Below are 22,745 nucleotides of genomic sequence, written 5' to 3'. Positions count from 1 at the left end.
AAACTGCACAGGGAGAGGTCAACTCTCAGTACAAACTAGCAACTAAACCACAATAATTTACCATTAGAAACATTTTATCTTTTAGCTGTGACACTGCTTTTACAATATGCAAAAACACAAACAATAGAACTATCCAAAGTGTTTTGTCACATTCTTTCTACATTGAATTTGGCAACATTTTATATTAAATTTTACTGATTATACTAACGTTTAAGAACTAAACAAGTGAAAAGCTGTACTCAGGTACAGTTACATCCATTTATTTCAAAGGTTTAAATAACACTTTTAACTATTGAGATTATCTCCTAGCAGTTTTTGTTTATGCAAAAACCATCTCAAAGCCTCATTTGCACAATGCATCAGCTACCGTATCAAGATTGGTGGGCTACACCACAGGCACTACTGTTTATTATATTCTGTAATAAGGAGCTTGTTTTTCAAAGAAAGGAAGGTTTAATATTTTCTACAAATCATGCCTTTTTTTTTTGCTTTTAAGCCATAACAAAAAAATAAAGGTTATCAACCACAGCAGTGTAAAATGTTATATAGAACACAGTGACTACACAGTTACTAGAAGTTTCACATCCAATGCAGTTATGTATTAAAGCATAAGAGGTTATGTAGGCAAGTCCAGAGCCAACAGAAATCTGCAGAGTGCGTGGTGGAAACCAGCCCCTTTTATGCCTTATTCGGTGCGTTTTCAGGCAATCCCGAATGCGTCGGGTCCCTCGGGAGCGCCCTGGGGCCTGCACATTTCTATCAGCTTCAGGAGATGGGTATTGCAGCAATAACTTACTTTTACTTTAAGGAAAAAACTCCACTCTTAATAATTCTATCAACAGCGTTCCAAAAAACACGACTTAAAGTACAAAAAAAGAGAATATAGTGGTGAGGCTCCCGGTATTATCAAAACCCCAGTATCCCTCCCCACCCCCCGCCCTTCGCCCCCTTCTTTTCGGTATTTAAGAAAAGCCAATCAACTGCCATTTAAAAGAAGTTAAGAAAAACAAGCCCCTGTATTGGAAAGAAACATTCGCAGTTTGTTAGATCACAAGCTGGTTACACACCTGTCAAATTGTGAAATGTTTTCTCAAAATATTTGGGCTTCCCAAGGTGCCCAGCCTGCTGGGCACAGTCACAAAAAGGCATTTTGATAATATCTAAGAACTCCCTGCTTGCATTTTAAAAATGTTTTCACATTTGGAACTGCCTTAAGCCTGTCGTCCTTGGTTTGTATGCGCTGAGAGGATGAGTGGAACAAAACGTGAAGGTGGAAGCACCAAGCCCACACAGTTCAGGCTGCATGCATGTGACTGAGAGTTGTTGCTGTGCAGTCAACCAAAGAAACGTGGAAAAACCCCAGTCTTTAAAACACCCAACAGAAACAGAACACTGCAATCCAGTATGGCTTATTCGGATGCATTTACCATGAAGCTACTAGTAATTAATCCTACTAGGCTACTTTTGTGCAACAGCATCTGCTATGTTGATGGCATCTCCCTCCCCCCACTACCCCCCCAAATACTCTACCAACTGCAGGTTTCTTCCTTGCATTATATATTGCTTTTATTGTCGATTTTTACTCCTGCTTTTCAAGCTTTTTGTTTTCAATAATACTTAAACGAGGATCCGTTCCTTACAGCTCGACTTAAACTTTAAAATAAGTCCCATTGTTCTGGTTTTTAACCTCACTACTACAAGGCGCTCTACAAAAGCTTGCAAAAAAGCCAGATTTTCGTTAAATCCCTTTGCTGAAGTTAACTACGCGACATTTTTTTTTTTCTCCTATGATTTAAAACTTTACAAAGAGAGTTATAAAAAAGGTAAATGGGATTTGGCACCTTCAGAAAAAATTAAAAGTGTAACTTAGATCAAAAAAATGCAGAAACAAAATCATTGATATTTACAAATTAAAACACCAGTGAAAATGATGTCTTACTACGCTCTTTCACCTTGTTTTCTCTTGCAGAGTACTTTCAGACTGTCTGTCACCGAGTATCTTAAAAAAATTCATTGATTACAGATTGGAATGGATAGAGACAAATTAGTTTCCTCACAGTTCCTTCTCGGCGGCGAGTACTCCGGCAGCTCCTCGGCTCCTAGGAGATCCGTGGTGCTGAGCGATCGTTCGTGGTCGTCTTCTTCAGCTTGACGCCGCGCCGAATGGCGTTCAGCATATCTTCGCCTTGCGGGACGTCCCCGGGACTCAGCTCGGCGGGGTCGAGCTCGGGCTGGCCCAGGGGCGCGAGGGCGCCGGCCCCGTCCCGCTCGCCCTCCTCGCCCTCGCCCTCGGGAGCCGCTTGCCTCTGCTCCTCCGCACCACCCAGTTTCTGGCTCGACGCCGGAGGGTTGACGGACGCTTGGCCGCTCCACGAGGACGAGGGCATGCTGGGGACAGCCTGCCCGCCATCCCCTGCTGCTGGAGACTCAGGACTTTGCTCGGGACATTCTTCCGTCCCAGCGAGGGCGCCGGGCAGCCCCCCCGGGATGTCAGGGACAGTTGGTGTTTTGACAGGAATCACCGGCGTCTTGATGGGGATCGGACCTCCCCCGATGGTGCCGCGCCGGACCGAAGGCTTGGTCGAAGGCGTCCGTCTGATGGTGGCGACGCCGGGGGTGACTATGACCGGTCCAAGCGTGGTCGGCAGACCTGCGGTGGAAGCAGGACGCTTGGTTTGAAACATTCTGCGATAGGACTGGCTAATGTCGCTGTTTCTTGGGATGGTGGAGGATTTGTCAAACTCTTGTTGCTCTGCCTCCTGGTCACCACTCACAGAGAAATAATCATAATCTGAAACTGATGCCAAAAGACAGAGTTAGGAACAAGCTGGAGAAGGCAGCTGAGTCATGTCAGTAAGTCTGAAGTGTTTATAACCAGAAAAGCCAGGAGATCAACAGCAACTAAGAGAGGTTTCACAGTATCACAGTATGTTTGGGATTGGAAGGGACCTCAAACGATCATCTAGTCCAATCCCCCTGCTGGAGCAGGAACGCCAAGGTGAGGTCACACAGGAACATGTCCAGGCGGGTTTGAATGTCTCCAGAGAAGGAGACTCCACAACCCCCCGGGCTGCCTGTTCCAGTGTCTGTCACCCGCACTGAGAAGAAGTTTTTTCTCACATTTAAGTGGAACCTCTTGTGTTCCAGCTTGATCCCATTACCCCTTGTCCTACCATTGGTTGTCACCGAGAAGAGCCTGGCTCCATCCACATGGCACTCACCCTTTATATATTTATAAATATTGATAAGGTCACCCCTCAGTCTCCTCCAAACTAAAGAGCCCCAGCTCCCTCAGCCTTTCCTCATAAGGGAGATGCTCCACTCCCTTAATCATCTTTGTTGCCCTGCGCTGGACTCTCTCCAGCAGTTCCCTGTCCTGCTGGAACTGAGGGGCCAGAACTGGACACAATATTCCAGATGTGGTCTCACCAGGGCAGAGAAGAGGGGAAGGAGAACCTCTCTCGACCTACTAACCACCCCCCTTCTAATATACCCCAGGATGCCATTGGCCTTCCTGGCCACAAGGGCACAGTGCTGGCTCATGGTCATCCTGTTGTCCACCAGGACCCTCGGGTCCCTTTCCCCTACACTGCTCTCTAATATGTAATTTCCCAACCTATACTGGAACCTGGGGTTGTTCCTGCCCAGATGCAGGACTCTACACTTTCACTTCTCGAAGGAAGGAAGGAAGCCTGAGATACTGTGACCAGGACTCTCAGTGTGGCTGAGGGCAGCACTGCAGCAGATCAAACCTAAACTGCAGGGTGCCCAGAGCACTTGTGAAAGAGAACGAGAACTGTATGCACTCAGTACCTTCTCTGAGAATAACTAATTAAGTAACGAAGACTCAGTGTTTGTTGCCAACATTAAGATACCGACACCAGCATCCTGCAAGCCATATGCTACCACTTGTATATACAAATACTTAAAACAGTCAGTGACTCAGATGTGTACTTCAGACTAAGCAATGCGGGGCTCAGGGGACTGTGTATCAGTGATTTCAGCAGCAAATCCGCTCAGTTTGCAAACAATGTAAATCCCAGCTGTCAGCTCTGAAAACTCAGCCTCAGCTTTAATAGCTGCATTGGGTTCCTTCCTTTCTGCGTAACTGCTGAGCCAAGCCAGGCCCTGCGCAAGCCCTGCTGCCTCCTGTGATCGCACAGCAGGGTCCACCTCAGCTGAGCAAACAACGCGGCTGCTGAACTGCAAACACCAAACTCTGGTTCTGAAACACGGTACAAAACCCAACTGCAGCTCCCCAGGTTGCCCAAGCTGAGGTCTCCAATGGATTCTTTCTCCAGTTACAAAATTTCTGCTTAGGTAGGAAATAAAAGGTCACAAAGGGAAACCCAGAGCAGATTCAGAGTACTGACAGAGTGAGAAAGCAAAGCTCATGAGGTGGTATTTGCTAAGACAATAGCTCAGAAAGGACACTGCTGCCACAAGAAGTGTGTGATGCAAGACCAGTGTCAATCCACTTAACCCATTAACTCTGGCATCTTCTTTAAAATGGTAGCATCCTTAAGCTAAAACTCATTCTAATAATGCACAAGAAAATATTCAGCATGCTGTGCAGTGATCCACATTTCTATTTAGTTAATAAATCCAGGCTGCATTCCAAGCTGGAAAAAACTTCACAACATTCACTCCTTTCTCCCCAGCCGACTACGAAGCCAGTGAGCAACAGCTGCTGGGATAGAGCTCCTTGGCACCGCAGGGTGAGCGGCCAGGCTGGGAATGCTCTGAGAAAGAACATCTCCTGGATGGGTACCTTGAGATGGGATTGTGTCCTCGGAACAGCACGGAGTTGTGGTCTGGGTGCTGTAGCCGCTGGAGCACTGCAAGGAATCCCGGCTGCTCCTCTGGGTGTCCAGCTGCAGCCCTCTCGTCAGAGCGAGCGCCAGCTCCTCACAGGCCTCCATCTCCTCACCCTGCTGGTAACACATGGGAAAGAGACTGGTTACGTCTAGAAGGGTTAGTCAATCTTCACTGACTTTTAGCTGTCTCTCCTCCCAAGCAGAGCTTGTCAACATCAGAACCCACCAGGATCACATCCAACCATTTACTAGGGCTTAGAAACATACACTTCTTTGGATGCCGCTGCTCTGCAAATGCCAACACCCAATGGTATATTCGCAGAACCTCAGAATGGTTCGGGTTGGAAGAGACCTTTGGAGATCATCCAGTCCAACCCACCTGCTAAAGCAGGTTCACCAGAGCAGATCACACAGGAATGTGTCCAGGCGGGTTTGAATGTCTCCAGAGAAGGAGACTCCACAGCCTCTCTGGGCAGCCTGGTCCAGGCTCTGGCAGCCTCAGAGCAAAGAGGTTTTCTCCTCTTATTCAGATGGAACCTCCTGTGCTTCAGTCTGTGCCTGTTGTCCCTCATCCTATCGCTGGGCACCACTGAGAAGAGTCTGGTCCATCTTCTTGACACCCACCCTTGAGATATTTATAAAGATCCCCTCTCAGCTTCTCTTCTCCAGGCTGCACAGACCCAGCTCTGCCATGCCCACGCTATTTCCACTGACCACACCAATGCTTCTCAGATAAACACGTGTCAACACCAAGTACATCAAAAAGCGCCGGCAGGAGCTGGCGCATCCACTTCCTTTGCCCCAAATAGTGTATTTGAAATTAGAGCCTCACCCTTGCAGCCGCTGACACCGTCATGCTCCGAGGTCTCTGGGCCTCCTCGGGGGCCACGGCTGCTCCGCTCTGAGCTCCTCCATTGACATCTGGGTCGCGCTTTTCTTTGCGACGTTGCAACGTGTTCACCATCGGTTGATCATATGGGCCTGGTTTGGCCCAGTCCTAAGGAAATGCGCTCGTTAATGATTGCTTTCATCAGTAATCGTGCTTTAATTACATGTAAAACTATGCAAAAGGGGAATTTTAATGGAACAATTATGTATCAAACTGGATATGCCTTTGTGAATAAGGCCCCAGAAATAAATTAATTTTGAGGATATTAAAAATCTTTCCTTATAAAACCTATCTCCTTTATGAAAGGGAATCTAAATTTTGTATTCTACCTAAGTGTTCTTATATGAAGATATTTAACATTTTAATACTATCGTTTTCTCTAAATGAAATTGTTGTGTTAAAGCCTATATTTTCAGAAATTCAAATGCAAAAATCACTAACACAGAGCAGAAAATATACATAAATGTTCAATCAGCAATGTAACTTCTGGATGTACACAAGTTCTAGCATTATGTGCTGTTATGCACATCTTCAATTCTGAAAAATTAGGCTTGAACAGATTTTTGATACACATCAGAGGAGCAAGTCACTCTGAGTAATCTCAGTTTGCTTACTAGCTGCAATCTAGTTTATAATAATGATGACTAACTTCACTCTGAATTACTGCTGCTAAGTTAGAAACAGAAACTCCTCAGGCCACGAGGGCAATGTTCACTCAGGGCTCTATTAAGCAAAGTCCTGAGGGTGCCCAGGAACCACACGCTGCACAAAGAGCAGGACTGATCAGTGACCTGTGCTGGGACGCAGAACCTCTGCTAAGCAGCAGCTCCCCAGATACGAGCTGCTGCAGGGGTGACCCACTCCTGACAGAGTTTTCCTTCACCAAGATATTGGGTGCTTTAAAAATAAACAATTTGTGTGTGAGAACGAGCCACACACTCCATTGCTGGCAGCAGCTGCTGCTGGGCAGCCTCTGCACAACCTTCTGGCCAATAATTAATGATGGGCTAAGACCACACTATAGATTTTTACTGGCACGTGTCTCAGTCCAAGGTATGAGAAGGGCACGGCAGCTGTACTGACAAGAAGCCCCTTGTGCAGACAGGTGTTTTGGTTTTATTAGCACATACAGAACTCTGCTTTGCCCGAACAGCTGTGCCTCTGCTCTGTTTTGCTGTAAAATACACTGGCAAAGTGCTGCTAGCACAGACACAACTAATGATGCTGAACCCCCAGGACCACAGTGGCCACCCCGTGTATGTCTCAACAGTCTCCAGCTGCTGGAGAGAGAGATGAGGGGGATCTGTAACAAGGTATCTCAATTTACATGTATAAGAAGGTCCCATGGTGCATATGCAGGATCATATAACCGTCCACAGGCATCTCAGACCTGCACAGATACTATCAACTGTATATCAGCTTTGGGAAGATTCATGGCAACAGCCAAGAGACCTTTCTCACCTTGCTCCAGGGGCAGAACCTCCCCAGGGGAACCACCTGGCAGGGATGAGAGTCAAGGCTCTGGCACAGCAGAGACGTTTTGATGCCAAGAAAGATCCCTGCAGATCCAGCTGGAGCAACTCAAAGAAGTTCCTGCGCCCTGACTTTTTCAGTGGTCTCGGCCAGGAGAACAAAATAAGCTGTGGGAGCACTTCCAGGCTATGCCAGTAAAGCCAGGACTTTAGTCACCACTTGGGTTCACTTGGTGACAAGCACCTTCTTAAACCACTCCAGCTAGATCTACAAGAGCATGCTGCCCAAGGCCCAGCTGGGGCCAAGCTCAGCCGCCGCAGGGAGAACATCGTGTCCTTCCAGGGGTGGTTTCACCACCCCTCGGGATGCCCGGGCTGCACTGCCCTGCTCAAGCGAGCGCTCTGACGGTGCTAAACAAGCTCTTTTCTTGCTGAATAGAGCCCAGAGTGCTTTCACCCACGCTCCAGAGTTAAACTGTTCCTTCCTCCCTAGGTGTTGTCAGCTCTGATATGTTTTAGGCAGTGTCAGAATAGACAAGGTCATTCAGAAATATCCACCAGCGGATTTTTAGCTCCCTGATTATCACCATGCAGTGCCCATTCAGAGTGATATTAAACAAATCAACAAGTAATTACATGGATCGAAAGGTAGCAACAACCGCCGTGCGCACACTGTTGGTATGAGGAGGTGAGGACTGCCACAACAAAAGGAACACAAACCTTCCAGCTAGGGATCTTAGATGATGGTAACATGCCTGGCCCAATGGTGTAATAATGAGCGTAGTCTGGAAGGAGGGCTGAGGGAGCCCGAGTCCACGCGCGGGAGACAGGCGGGAAATGAGGGAAAGGACCTGCACCAACTGAAGCTACGGATGGGTCACTTGATAAACTACAGTGATAAAACCCATTAGACAACTGGAAACGAAACAAATAAACAAACAAAAACAGAGAAATTAATATAAACAGAATGAATATGAAAATATACTGCAACTCTGATGCTCTAGGGAGAAAACTTCTGCATCTTAAAACAAAAGAAAGAAAACTCTTAGCTTTGCTGCAAATAAACAACAGAAAATCGATACAATGCTTGGTTCAGAAGTGAGATTGCTTGAAAATTGTTATTTGGTATAACAAATTTCAGACATGAATTCAGTCATTGTCTCCAGGCTGAGCAGCTTTGCCTTCTGTCCACAAAAGCAGCACTCTGTGAAAAAGCCTTCACAGTTTATGTACCCAGCGGACTGCGGACATAGAAACAAAACATTGCCAATAGCGAAGCCGTTTGCATTGGTGGCGTTTATTCTACGTAGCTGGACAGAGAGGAAAAGCATCCAGCCTTCGACCATGACGTGTTCTGGCTGCGTGATGATATGGAAGAAATAAAAAGAAGAAAGAAAAAAACCAACAGCAAGGATTTACCAGATGAGAATGGAGACCGCTACCACTTCCTCCCCCGATTCAGTGTGTATCCCCCGTAATTTAGGAGTGTTTTGTTTTCCTTTTTGTTTTGGTCAAAACCAAACCCCAATTGCCCAGTGTACCGTGTGCTACCTAATGGGAGAGAGGGGAGAAGCCACAAACAGTTCAGCCTGGGCAAGATGCTCTTTGTCAGGCAACCAGCTGGGTTTGGGCAGCGTTCCACAAGCTCTTTGAGTAGAAAAGGCAATGAGCGTTACCTCTGTAAAATGCCCAATTTGTAGCTTCCCCCTAGCAGCTAGTTTAAAAGTGTTCCTGTCAAACAGATTCTAAAGGAGTGTGCAACAGTTCCTATTCTCATCTTCACAGAGAGGAATCCTGGCTGCGTCCCATGCACAGGGTTTTTTTGTCCAAATGCTGCTGGGTTTGGATAATGAGCTAGTAGGTTTGTATGTCTTTGAGATGAAGTTTTTCACCTTATCTGTGGAGGCCCAAGCCCCCATGGTGGAGCCTGAGCTGACTGAGGTGGGGGAACTGCACTCGCTCACTGACTGGCAGGTTTCAGAGGCTTCTGAAGAGGCAGAGCTGGACGAATTCTGCAGCGTAAAACAGCATCGCAACGCAGGGAAAGGGTACACAAGCCACCAAAAATAATAATAATAAAAAACACAAACAAACAAAAGTACAAAAAGCACATACACAGAGACACACACAGGAGAGAGGGAAGGATGAGAGAAGCAAAGGGTTAGGCTTTTACAAATCAATTAGAAACTGCTCAAAACCATTGCTAACGTTCAGCAAATCTGTGAGAAACAAAATAAGCCATTTGCTTAATGCGAGAACTTGCCGCGCTGCTTGCGAATGAGGGACTGGAGGCAGCGATCTCAACTCCTCATCGCAATTTCAGCGTCTCGATTGTGTTAGCTGTCTCAGAGCAAGAAGCTGAGAGAGCTGAGAGCACCTACGGTCCAAACGTGCAATATACTGAGACAAGTGATCTCTACAGAAAAGCAGATCATCAGTACTTCAAAGACACAGCGTTTAGATCTAAAACACGGAGCAGCAAATGTCACAAGTTCTCAGATATTCTGATCTGCAAAAGTGCTTGTGAAAAGCTCATCTGAGTTCAAATATTACGGAACAGAGAAATAAGTGATACTTACCAAAGCTGGAGGGTTCCAAAGTGCGCTATCTGTATGCATGTGCCTCTGTGGGTAGTATGCATACACCAAGAGCACTCCGACTCACGCTTTTCTGCCCAGCAGCCACTATGAAGGTCTGTTCTCTGCTGAGGGCATCAACGGTGGCATGTGCTTGCCACCCACCCCCTCTCAACAGCAGAGACAGAAAATAGCAGGGGCTTGGATGGAGAGGGAAGGAAAATGCATGACACAGAGTGTCCATCGAACATCTCAAACATTTAGCTCCTAGCTAGCAACTTCTCTTCCGATTTCCAGCACGTCTTTCTGTACATTCGCTGCTCTAAGGCCTCTACGACAGCATCTAATTCACCCACAGGCAGCCCAAGGTGAATAATCCCGTGGACCATTTTATCACGTACAACATCATTATACACCTCCTTGAAAGTGGCATCCCCCTCAGCAGGGGTGTGCGTGCAGGTCCCACCGAGTGCTTTGAAATGGTCAAGTTGTCGGGGTAGTTCTGAGTTCTATTCACTGTCAGGAAGACAGCAAGAATAATTCATCCTTTGGTACTCCAAGTCCCGTGAAGCAAATCCCTCTAAGGATATCCCTGGCATTTTATTGTATGACCGCAGAGAGAATGGCTGAGATTTCCAGAAATGAGCTCTTGTATCAAGTTTGTGCAGCAAAGCCTCAGAAGAGGAAGGGAAATCTAATCCGAGATAAAATTTTGTCAGTTAACTTTAGATGAGATTTTACGGTGAGTTTGCAATAAAAAGACAGCAGGATAAGAAGCACTGTAGAGGAATTACTACTAACACCCAGAAGCTGTCTCACTGCTCACCAGAGGCTACATATAAAGAATGTATAAAGAATAGCCTACATAAAAAGAGATGTCGGCCTCCTGAGATGAGACAACATCACCACACGGATTTTGGTGAAGATGTTTGGGCTGTTGAGAAGCCAATGCAATACCAGCTTCCGGAGCTTATTAGCAAACGGGGGATTTAAATGAAATCTTGCAAAGCCTGTTTTAGAAAAAAAAAAGGCATATCACATGGTGGATTATTTTATAGAAATAACATACATCCCACCTTGTGCTGACATGGGATCAGACCTGCGGGTGACCTGTCAAATGTGTTTAGGGGACAAGTAAGCTCAGCTGACAAGGCTTGTATTCAAAGTGCAGCAAGACTTGAGGTGAACATAAGATCAGAAGAAAGTACAACTACAGCTGTTAAGGAGAGAAGTGAAAAGTATACAGTGGGGTACTAGATGATGCAGTGGCTTGGTGTTTTGTGGTACCTGTCACATTCTTGATTTAATGCAACTCCCTTTACAGGAGAAAAACCTTTAAAAATAAGAATAACGACAAACATGAGCTGCAGTTGACTCTGCCATCAGACATAACTACAGTACACCAAATGGAGATGAGCCTAGTTCTTCTACCCTTATAGAAAAATACATTAAAGAAAATAAGCTTTTGCACTAAAACTCCAGAGTTCTACCTGACATTCCAGGTGGCTCAGTAAAATAAACTGTTTGAGAAGCCCTTTAAGAACACTCACAGTAGCGTTACATTTTGGCCAGTAAAAAGAAATAATAAAAGAGTAAAAAAAGTAATTTCAGAAAGTGCTTTCTAACCTCATCCTTATGGCCTGAAACACTCTCCTGGGTCTGCATGCTCTGCAAGTGGCAGGACAGACAGTGAAGGGTCTCAGTTCCAAATACAGTATCGTGCCACCTTGTTTTCCGCAGGTGGCCCAAAGATGACAAGTGAGAATTTGGAGTTTACACCTGATAGACTAGTCCTATTTACATGCCAGAAACTTCATGAGATTGTGTCAAGTAATGGAAGAAACGGGTCATAAATGAGGTTTATCAGCAACCGAGCTGAATGTAACAAACAGACGGAAAAGGCGGAAAATGCAAATTGTGAAGATGCAAAGAATTGTTCCATTTACTTGGCATATGCAGAAAAAAAAGAACAGAAGTGGTCAACTTAGTTTTGCTATAAAGTGAGTCCAAGGTGAAAGAAAAAGATGGAAGCAAAGACTCTCTCACTAACCCAGTGTGGGCATTTTCAGCAGGCAAAGGAAGAACCAAGATGCCATGGGGAAAACACCCTGGTTGCCTAAGGACATGGAAGAGGTGGTGGGAGGGAAACAAGGTCTCCTGGTCTTCAGAAACTTGCATGGCACAGGGAAGGGGAGTCTCTGGTCTTGCTAAAAAAGGATTGATTACAGCAGTGAGAAAACGCTGGACAGGAAGGCAGAAGAATCCCGAACTCCTGAAGGAAAAGTGTGAAGAAAAGGCGAGCGGCAGCAGATCCAAGGCAGCCTGGGCCAGATGGCACAAACAGACCTGAGCGGTTGGACCCTGGTGAGGAAGCAGAGACCCCCCCTTCAGCTTTTAGCAGAAAGCACATGAGGGGCTGGGAACAGAAACTGCTTGGGCAGAAAGTCTCCACGGTTCTGAGTGCCTGTGGGAGCTGCGCCCTCACCAATACGCACTGAGCACAGCAATTGTTACGCACAGCCCATGGAGGAAACATTTAACTACTGGATCTTTCAACTTTTTTTAGTCAATTGTTTTTTAAAATGATGGCTTAGTTTGAGTCATTTTTAAAATTACTTCATTTTAGCTATTTTAACCCTGGGAGATCATTATTTTTCCCCCACAGTTGCGATAATGGTGGTTTTGCTTTGCTCTCAAATAATTTCTTCTGAGAAAAAGCTGGAAGTTAACAGTTCCATTAGCAGAGAGCTAAAACTGTGCTCTGCACATTAACAACTCAAATGTATGTTATACACATCTAACTTGGTATCTGGTCTCTCAGACATTGTTCTTAGATAGTGTTCCACTGCTTGGTGTAGTATGTACAAATTCCAGCAAGGATATATACATATATATATATATATATATAAAGCTGTATTTTGGGCTAGTGGACTGTATTATTATATTTCCCATCTGTTGTCCTACTAACCTATAAAAGAACTACAGTCATCCTGGATTACCTGCAGCCTTTGTTGTTACATTTTCCATTCAAACACAGTATTCCTTTCTTAAACCCTTCCCTTCCTCAACTAGACGGCGCTTCCGGGGCAAGGCTTTCCCAGGAGGCCAAATCCTGACCAAGAGCTTGGTCCAACATCCCTCTACAGGTGGTGGCAGATGTCTCCATTACCTTTCAAACAGCTTCGCACAGGGACTCAAGGTCACCTCCTCAATTTGTCTCACTTCCAGGAACAAGTCTCTACTGACCCTTTTCTCTAGTCAGGGACAAACTGCTGGGAAACCTAACTTAAAAAAGGAAGTTTAGGAGAAAGTGATAATTTACAGATGCACTTCAGGTTGTTTTGTTTTGGTTTTCTTCTTTTTTAAATTTTCGTCTTGTTTTGTTTTTAAGGTCAGATTTGGGAGCATTTCTTAATTTACATGGAAAACCGAAGAGTTGTAACAATCTATTCCCCCTATTCTAACTTCAAGCTATTTCAAGCAATAGAGTTTCCTCAAAAGCAGAATCTTTCCTGTTTGTTTATCTATCTGTATATGCAGAAGCAGTTCACATTCAATTTCCCCTCTACGTCACTGTTTACAGAAGGCGATTTCCAGAATATTCCAACAATAAAGACTTAGCCCTTTGGCGTTTGACAGCATGTCAACATTTTTTTTTTCTCTTCTTCATCTGCTTCTTTCTCTCCCATTGCTTTCATCCTCACAAAGTCATAAGCAGCCCCTAAAATCCAACTGTATAATTGCTTCCCCCATGCACATTCACTCCAAGTCCACTGGATCCCTCTGTTATCATCCCCCTAAATCAAACAGAACCACACTACTACCACATCGATCACAAACGCCCCCAGACCTCACTTTGCCCACTGCCCATGGCAACGTGTGGGTTTGGCAGCACCGTGCAGGCTCCGTGTCCATCCAGGAGCTCGGTGCTGAAAGGGCTTTGGCTGTTGTCAGTACGTGCCATGGGCAATGCTGCCCAGGCCTGACCTCAAATCTGGCATTTACAGAAACTGTCTCACGCCAGAAAAGAGACCTGTGATGCTTTTCCAGCTGATCAGCTATACGCAAATGTGCTTGTTTAATTAAGATTAAAGCATTTCACAGTGACCTTTCCACATCTGTTACAGGCTAACACGTTTACTCCCAGTGATGTTAACAGCAATGCTACAGAAAACAGATCATACTAGACCGGTGTCAGGGCACAGTCTCATTTTACAATTTCTCTTCTTCCTATCTTCTATGCAGAGTGTAATGACTGTAAGACTTACTACTCAGCAACTATTGGCTGAAAAACAGTCTTCATTTTGCCAGTCATCTCTCCTCTGTATCTTGTTTAAATCTCTGCTTATTCCTCACTTAATAGTTTTTTCCCCATCTGTGATTCTAAATAAATTCAGTTTAATTTTCCGTGACGCTTGTCTAAAATCTAGGTGAGAGCACAAAAGCTTCACATAGCTCATACACTCTCATTCCCATAATATGGGAATTTTATATAGTTCCCTTCCACTTTCTATTCTAAAATCCATTTTTAAAAGAAAATGGGCTTTGTTGCCCAAGTAGATGCCACAGCATGCAGCTAGCAAACATCAGCAAACTGTCCACCTGCCCAAGATATATGGCTTTTAATTTCCTTTGTTGAGTCCGGAGCTTGTGTTTCTGCTTTTGGAGCACCACTGCTACCAACAATGACACCAGTGTTTACAACCAGCAGCCGCTATGGCTGCTCCTCCCCACCCTCCACCCAGCCCCAAAAGCACCGCACCGCAGGGCAGATCTGTCAGTTGGTTAGGGACACACAACACGAAATAATGCTGCGAATCGAACAGCTTCTCGCTAAGCTCGCAATCACAATTAGACGTCAGCACAACACACACAATTTACTTAGTGCTGAACGTAACGAAGCAAGACACTTAAGCAGAGATGAAGCGGCCAGGCAATGATCTGTTACCTTTTCCTCTGCGTAAAGGTACACAGAACTAGAGACATACAGAGCACATACCTACTTCTTGTACCAACACACTACATTTGTCAAGTCAATGCCGCATGGCTGCAGCCTTCTACAGCTCAAGTGATGCTTGGATCAGTTTGCAACTTTATGGACAGTTTCTAAAATGAAGTGCAAGCGTACGAACTTAGCTGGTGTAAATCAGCACGACTCCCATCAGCTCTCAGGATGTTCTGCCAGCTGATCCCAGCCTAAGTTCTCTCCCCTGCTCAACAGGGGAACTTGCAGAGAGAGGCATTGGGTTTTTCCATGCTAAGGGCAATTGCAAAGTTACATCCTCATCTGCAAACGTAGCATCATCATGTGGATTAACCACCCTTTTATGCAGGTGCAGTGGATACTATGAAAACCAAAGATGATGCTAGCATGTGTAACTGATGCACGTATCTTAAAAGTCAACTTCCTTACCTTGTTACTATTCCAGTTTACTTTATTATTGCTCATTTACTTTTTTTTTGCATTTCACTTAGGTTAGCCATAGCCAATCTAAACAAAACATTCATTTTATTAGTGTGCACAAAGTTCTTCAGGATGCCATCTATAAAAAAATGCTGTTGTGTCCAGACTGGGGACAGTGCAGAAGATGCATTCATTTGAAAACAAAGCATTTCTATTAAAATGAAAGAGGTAAATATATTAAAAAAAAATGTTGAGCTTCTCTTGAGAATATGTTCCAAGCCTAAATGAACTAGTGTTGTTTTGGTTGATACCCTAAAAACTTCACTAAGCGTGCTATTTACTAAATGTTCTGCAAAGAGTGTGTGCTGACAAAGGGGGCCCAGGAGTAGCTTAACTGTGCTGGTGACACTTGGTAAGCGCTAACACTGAATTTGTTGGCTGCTTGCTGGTTATGAGGACTGACGTTATCATTGCCTACAAAACCACCTACTCCCCTACACACAAAAAGGAGTGCAACTACGTTTATTAAACTAAAAGATAATCTTCTCCAGCAACCTCGGGATGCATTAAAAATAAGTGATACTCAAAAACGGGAGGTTACATCCACTTCAGTTTGTAACTAAGGTTTACGATGGGATCTATAATGTGAGATGGTAGTTTGGCCTTGTTTTAAAAAATATTGCAGTTGCTGTGTAATTTGTTAAAAAAAACCCAACAAAATAACACAGAAAAGATAATTCAGGTGCTGGAAAATACACACGTTGGAGGCAAGCAGAGCTCTGCCTGCAGGTGGCCGGCTAGTTTTTATAGGCATGGTGCCATGAACAAAAAGAGTAGTACCATCCTTCTGTACAACAAAAAATGCTCTAGAAAAGTTTTGCTTATTTATACAGATAAATCTTCTTAGTTTGACTGGGTTCAGGACATTATCATATATGACTACACAAACTATAATTTCTTATGAGTTCCATAAAGAATTAAAAATATCTCTCATTCTCATGCAGAAACCGTATTTCTGCAAGGTGTCAAATTGAGAGTCAGAAAGAGCAAGTCTGTCCACAGAAAGGGATGTCACAAAAAAAAGGCAAAACCAATTTCGTATGATCTGTTAATGGCATTTTGAGTATTCCAGGCCCTTTGCAAGGGAGGAATAAAAGTAGTCTCTCTGATGCCAAAGTCGCCAGTATAAGGCCGTTCTGGCATTGGTATCTGTCTATTAGACACCAAACAGCCACTAGATATTAACAGCTTGCAGTCTGTGCAGGGTATTAACTGGTAACCTCAGTGGGTGAAGTGGATATTTATTCTGTCCTGTAAGGTGGGACTTTTTGCTCTTTCTCTTCTATATGGATCTGAAATTTAGGCGTCTGGCTCCCTCCAGGGCCAGAGTGAAAACCAAAGCCCCAAGAACAACTCATCCCTTTCTTCAGTGCTAACTGCAAAAGCAGCATAACTCACTCCAGCTACAGGCCTAACTTTTAGATGGATGAAGCGCAGCGAGACAAACCTTACCCTCAGTGCTTAACCTGACTCCAAGGCACCCCAAAACCACACCAGATCCTTTCTGTGTAAGGTGAGCTAAGCTACAGAGTCCAGCTCACGCTCAGATTTTTGTTCTCATGCTTGCACGTACCTGGTTAGGTGCTTCTGGTGGCATGGGGGATGGCGATTTGGACTGGAAAGCATCCTGGGACATGAATCCAGAATCATGGGAGGACACACTGGACAGCCTCATGGGTGCCTGCTGAGGCAGATTGGAGCTGCGATAGCGATAGTGTGAACTAGGTGAGTGCGAGTGCGAGCCACTGGACCGGGAATCACTACTGTTAACGCTGTTCAGACTGCTGTGAGAGACAAAAGGAACAAAGAAAGGAAAGGGGAGAGGAAAAGACACAAGGGTGGGGTGGGGAGAGACCCATATACAGTACAATTAACATTCCACATGTCTCTAGCAACAGGCAGCATAAACCGGGAAAGAAAAAATGTTGACAAATTAAATTTAAATATATATATATATATATATGCACATATATATCAGTAAAGGACCATAAGCATCTGCAGTATCCCTTGCGACTAGAGAGAAAATGGCGTTTTTCCTTGAATTTCACTCAAAGGATCAAATTCTATAACCACTCAGAGTTCAAAATCGGGTTAGGGATGAAGGTATCGCTACATGCCCTCTTTAGCATTTGCGCAGAACTTGCACAAAAAATTTCTGCTGCTCTTCTCTCTCCTATTCCTGATTTGCACCATGGCCCAAATTTTCAAGGGAATCTCCAGCGGATGGTCCAAATGCATCCTGGTTCATCTAGAAGTCTGCCTCTAGTTATGCTGCTGCAGCCAGTCAGCAGCCCAACGTGTGGGACTTTTGAAAGCATCACCAAAGCCCCACGCTTCAGAGTACCTGGGACAAGCTTCGCTCACATGAAAGCTTTCTACCAGAAAAAAAAGCATGTGATGGCATGTTGAGTGAAGTCAAGCCTCTGGGTATGCACCTTTAGTCAATAACAAAGACCATCAGAGAACTGAAACCCCAAATTAATATCCATGAAAACAAAAATAATTGATTTTGCAAACAGAGAGATTGGTTTTTAATCTCCAGTATCCATGAATGACAGCAACGACACGCCAGCCGCAACGTGGGCGCCTTTGAAGTTTCCTGCTGGGGTGGCGGAGCAGGACGGGCAGGACGCCTCAGCCTGAAGGCAGCTCCCTTCCCACCTCGGCTGCCTGGTGGAAGGGACGCTCTGCAGGACACCTGGGGAGGACCGCACCTCCCGCTCTCAAATGCCACGTATGCAGAAGATGTACAAGTCGGCTGCGAGCCGGGGAGGAAGAGCTCTGCCTTGTTTTACCCATACACAACAGTCTGTTACCATGCAAGTTTTACTGCCCAAGAAGATGAGGATTGATTTGGAACACGATGGACTTCTTTTCTTTTTCTTTCTTTCTTTTTTTTTTTAGCCATTTTCTTTTACAGCTTCAGGATATTGCATCTTTAAGCCTGTGCTCATCGCTCTGAATATGCATGTATCCGCACATATATATAAAAGTACTGCAGCTTTTTTTATATATATCTGCATGCAGAGACAAGTCGGTACACAGAAGAAGTCATGTTCACTTGCTCTGACATGCTATAAGTAACTTTGCTCAAACACAGGGAACCTGTGGTACATTATTCATAAAGCAAACTAAAAGGTAATCATTCAGGAGCGGCTAGAAAGGTGTTGAGCAGAATACACAAGAGGCTATCTTCCTTTTGGGTAAAAGGAAAGAGTAAATGTAGACACCAGGGTATGGGGGCAACATGCTAACAAACTGTTTTATGAGAGAAAACAGTTTTTATGGAGAAAGCATAGACAGAATCCAGTGTTTCAACATATTCCAGGACAGCATTAGACAGCATTAAACAGTCAAAAAAACTTGTATCAAAAAAAGCATTTCCATCTACCAGACTGATAGGGCAATTGCCAAGGATGTTTTTCCTTTTCAAACAGTTTAACTTACTGATTAGTAACAGCTACTTAGAATAATCTAAAAAGTCATCACATGAAAAACAGAAAAGGAAATTACGAATGAACAATCTCAGAGCTTAGATCAGTACAGTCTGCTCTTTGATCTGAAATGGATTCAAGAGAACTGAATCAAAAGCATCTTCAAGTTGTCTTGAGTTCAAAAGTTGTTCAGTCATGCCCATCCTTTTTAATATTCCCAGTCACACACTTTAACAGATAAAGACCACAAGGGACTGATTTCATTAGGAATTGTTATTTAAGATTTAAGTATGCATACAAATCCATACCACAGCCTGAACTTGCCTCCCTTTGCCCCCAAACAGGTTAAAATTAAATATTACCAGGCTACTTACCTGCAAACACTAGATTTTCTGGACATGGTAGTACTGGGAGAGGATGGAGGAGTCTGATAAGACCAGCTGTAATCAGAACCTTTCAAATCTAAAATTACCTGATGAAAGATAATCAATAGCATCAAGGACATGGAATTTTTTTTCCCTCGATTAACAGAAAGCATCTGCTTGTCATGCAAAATTTGCCACCACTACAAACTCTCGGTGCCAGCTGACCTAGTCTCAATTCCCTTCCAGAGTTATCACGGAATCACAGAACGGTTTGGGTTGGAAGGGAACTTAAAGATCTCGTCCAACCCCCCTGCAATGAGCAGGGACATCTTCACCCAGATTAGGTTGCTCAGAGCCCTGTCCAGCCTGGCCTGGGATGTCTCCAGGGATGGAAAAAATTGAGTTCACACAGCAGGGTTGGAGAAAAATGTCCTATTTGGAGTCATCAAATGACACACATTTTCCTATGCCTCTTAAGGACAGCATGGAAAAACGTTCAAATGTTAAGGCTCCATCAAGCTGTCTAATCCCAGCAATCTTGTGACCACATAAAGACACGGATTCTCAATTGCAGGGTGAGGAGAAGACACATTTTCCTCATAAACCCTCAGCATAAATAGGGCATCTTCATATACTTCCAAGTGTTACTGCTACCACTTCACACTGGTCTCACCGAATACCTCAGGAGCACTCAGTTGGTCCTTCAAAATCAATTTTTTTTAATTGAATATATTAAAATTACTTTGCTGCAGTGAAGCGTCTACAAAACATAACATTAAGATACTAAATGCTAGCAGTCAATATTTCTTAAAACACAAAAGGAAAACCAGTACAAGCTACAAATAGGAATGTTTTCCAGGTAACAAGAGCTAACCTGTTCACTTGAAGATGGCAATTTGTGTGGATCCATGGTGAGACTTTTCAGGTCATCTGATATGGTTTGTAAATGGGTTATTTCTCCTAGCATTGATATTTCTTCTTCCTGAAAAGATAAAGCAAGGCCAATCACAGCCTTAGTTTTAAAAATCAGACCCATAACACAATACACAACCTTCTTTTTGCTGATGACTGTGGGAATGCCCAGGGGAGCTGCTTTTTCTTTACCCATTAAGTAATCACTATTTATGAAACAAGGTTGGAAATATTCGAGTTTTATAACTACTTTAAGACTGGTTTAAGTTCTGAAGCCCAGAAATCCTTTCTCCCGCCAATGAGGTAAGACTGAGCCTTCTTTTTGTGACATCTATAGAAAAAGATTGTCATTTCTGCTGCCTTAGGAAAAGATTTAACTCTTCAATGTATACTCACCAATGTGCCCTAAGGATTTTAACCTTGAACCTAAACAGGTGTTAAACTTTTTGCTAGTTTTTGCAAACTTTGACATAAAGACACAATACAGGTACAGAGCATTAATACATCTATTATTCATTCTGGCTCAAGCTACATCATCAGTTAACTCAGATGATTCCTGTACTGTAAATTACTATAGTAGTCCCTTAGCTAGCATGGTAATTTCATCCAGGTTCTCAGAGTCTGCAATTCACCTCCTCCTGCTCAGCCATCACCTCCCCGCTTCTCTAACCATGGTTTTCTGTTGAGACTGATCCTCTTTGTAAACAAGCATTGGGAACATTTTCCCAGTGTGCTGGAGACCCTTCAGAAATGCATCATGCTTGCACAAAGCCACAAGCGATTCATCGTCAGGCTTCAGACAACCTGAGATTATGAAAATATACTTAAACCTTTTCAATGAACTGAAAAGGCTGTCATGTAGGAGGAAAAGAGCTGCCAGAAAACGGCATGGGAGGAGGCTGCAATCTGTCAGATAATGTCATTATATACACAGGGGAGGTCTTGAAACATTTATCAGTCGTAGCACTGAAGTAGGAGTAAGGAAGATTTATATTAAAATGTGATGCTAAGAAAAAAAGCAGCGGAAAAAACTGCATTAGCAATGTCTCCGGTTGGCAGGCAAAGGGAGCTCAAGCCCACTGAAGTCTTTGTGCCCATTGTTTTCTCATTAGTCATATTGAAAGCGTTCAGTGTCTTCCCTCACTGAATTAAGCCAAATGCCTTCAAGAAGGAGCCCAACTCTTACCACTTGCCAGGCAGAGATGCAAGCTGAATTTCGGCTAGTTTCTATGACTTTAAAGGTCCATGCCTATGACATAACACGCTACTCTTCTTAGAGGCTTTTGACCCCTCATCCAACTTGTGAATTGTACCGACTTAAAACAGAGAGGCCTTACTATCACAGGTCGCAGCATCGAGATGAAAGTACAGAATCGACCACGCTCCTCGATCAGAGCTTTTCTGACAGCTTGCTTCTCGGTTTCTTCAAGCAGCAGGTACTTATCATTGACATCTTGTAAAGCACTATCCAACTGGGGCTGAATGTCACCCCGGCCTGTATGCAGGAAACAATCAAGAGTACATTTTGTCAAAACTGTGCACCTCCATAGTAGACCTTCTTTTCAGCCAGCACTGCTGCCATATTGTGCTTTTGCAATTTGTCTCAACCAGCATCTTCCCTTAATTCAAATCAGGAAGGGTTGTTTTTTTTCCCAATTAAATCAAGCATTTCATAGCATTTGCCTTTTTCTTTTTGCATAGAATAGAAATCCATCTCAATTCAAAAGGTTTCAACGAGCCGAAGACAGCATTTTACATAAGGACCTTCTCAAAGTGTCAGTTGTATAAATCCTTCCTGTAATCTTGGCTGAAAATCAACTTCTTACTAATTGGGAGGATATTAATCACTAATCCCAGGTATACTCCGTTTCCTTCCTACTTCTTTGCTCAGCAAGGTCCTAATGACAGCTTTGTAGAGTAATTAAAGGACTGAATGAATCTCCAATATGAGAGGATATTAGGAACACGTTACCAATCATTGGACCACTGGATTCAAGTACTCTACACAAACAACTGCTAAAAGAGTTTCCTTTGTGCCAAAGTCCAAACCAAAACAAAAACTATCAACATCTCAAATACATAATAATGTCCAGTATTTGTCTATGGAAATCAAAAGAAAAAAACCCAACAACAGTATTTTGCAATCAAAAAGCTTCATTGTGTTAATTATAATCAACTCATAATATCCAAAGTTTATGTGACAGTTAAGTACCTTATTCTGCACTAACTGCTTACTCTGCATCATGCCAAAAATTATTCCTCTAGGAATGAAAAGCTGCTGCTTATCTGCAGTATCACTGCATCAGCAATGTTGCAGTTGCAAGATGTTTTCATGCTGCTTACACCCCTACATATTTTAAAGTCTCTCGGTTGTGTAAATTTGTCTCAAATTTGTCTCCCAGAAACACCATCACACACAAATCAAGTATCCAGGTACATATTTGTGCCACTGTTGCTTAATATGGGGAAGATAACACCAAAAAATGGTGGGTGAGTTACAAGCAGCTACCCAAAATCCATTTTTATGGACAAGAACCTTTCTCCATATAGAAGCTGAAGCTAAAGGCAAGAGGAAGAAAAAAATCCCACGTGTGTAGCACAAAATGCAGATGACTCAAGGTGAGTGTTACGAAAGAAAACCTTTGCCTTATTATCATCCGTACTTCTTGAGTACTCCAGAGCGAGGATAACTCATCAGCTTCCCAGCACAAACACACAGCCAGATCCGCAGCAAAGAGCGGGATGGAAGCAGAAAATCACACTGGCTTAGGGGTATTATGGGCTGGATATATCCAAATCTCTGTACAGAGTTAGAC

General features: G+C 43.9%; 1 protein-coding gene across 11 annotated transcripts in view; it reads right to left on the bottom strand.

The window, feature by feature from the left end:
* Window positions 1-2,099: 2,099 nt before the first annotated feature.
* MTSS1 (MTSS I-BAR domain containing 1) overlaps window positions 2,100-22,745 on the bottom strand; it is a gene marked incomplete at its 3' end in the record, with an annotated part of 128,584 nt that continues 107,938 nt past the window's right edge. The window contains exons 7-15 of one of the 11 annotated variants that reach the window (XM_080340155.1): window positions 21,267-21,424; window positions 19,892-19,999; window positions 19,027-19,124; window positions 16,792-17,002; window positions 9,071-9,190; window positions 7,899-8,093; window positions 5,650-5,814; window positions 4,772-4,934; window positions 2,100-2,797 (exon numbers count right to left, since the gene is read on the bottom strand). In XM_080340155.1, the coding sequence (XP_080196281.1) occupies window positions 2,100-2,797; window positions 4,772-4,934; window positions 5,650-5,814; window positions 7,899-8,093; window positions 9,071-9,190; window positions 16,792-17,002; window positions 19,027-19,124; window positions 19,892-19,999; window positions 21,267-21,424 (1,916 nt within the window). Of the gene's footprint in view, window positions 2,798-4,771; window positions 4,935-5,649; window positions 5,815-7,898; window positions 8,094-9,070; window positions 9,191-16,791; window positions 17,003-19,026; window positions 19,125-19,891; window positions 20,000-21,266; window positions 21,464-22,745 lie in introns of all 11 variants that reach the window. The other 10 variants (XM_080340161.1, XM_080340158.1, XM_080340162.1 and 7 more) reach the window with 10 other exon arrangements.

The sequence above is a fragment of the Nesoenas mayeri genome (assembly GCF_963082525.1).
Source record: "Nesoenas mayeri genome assembly, chromosome: 2".
Taxonomy (NCBI): Eukaryota; Metazoa; Chordata; class Aves; order Columbiformes; family Columbidae; genus Nesoenas; species Nesoenas mayeri.
The sequence above is the reverse complement of the archived record's forward strand: the minus strand, read 5'-3'. Positions and strand labels throughout refer to the sequence as shown.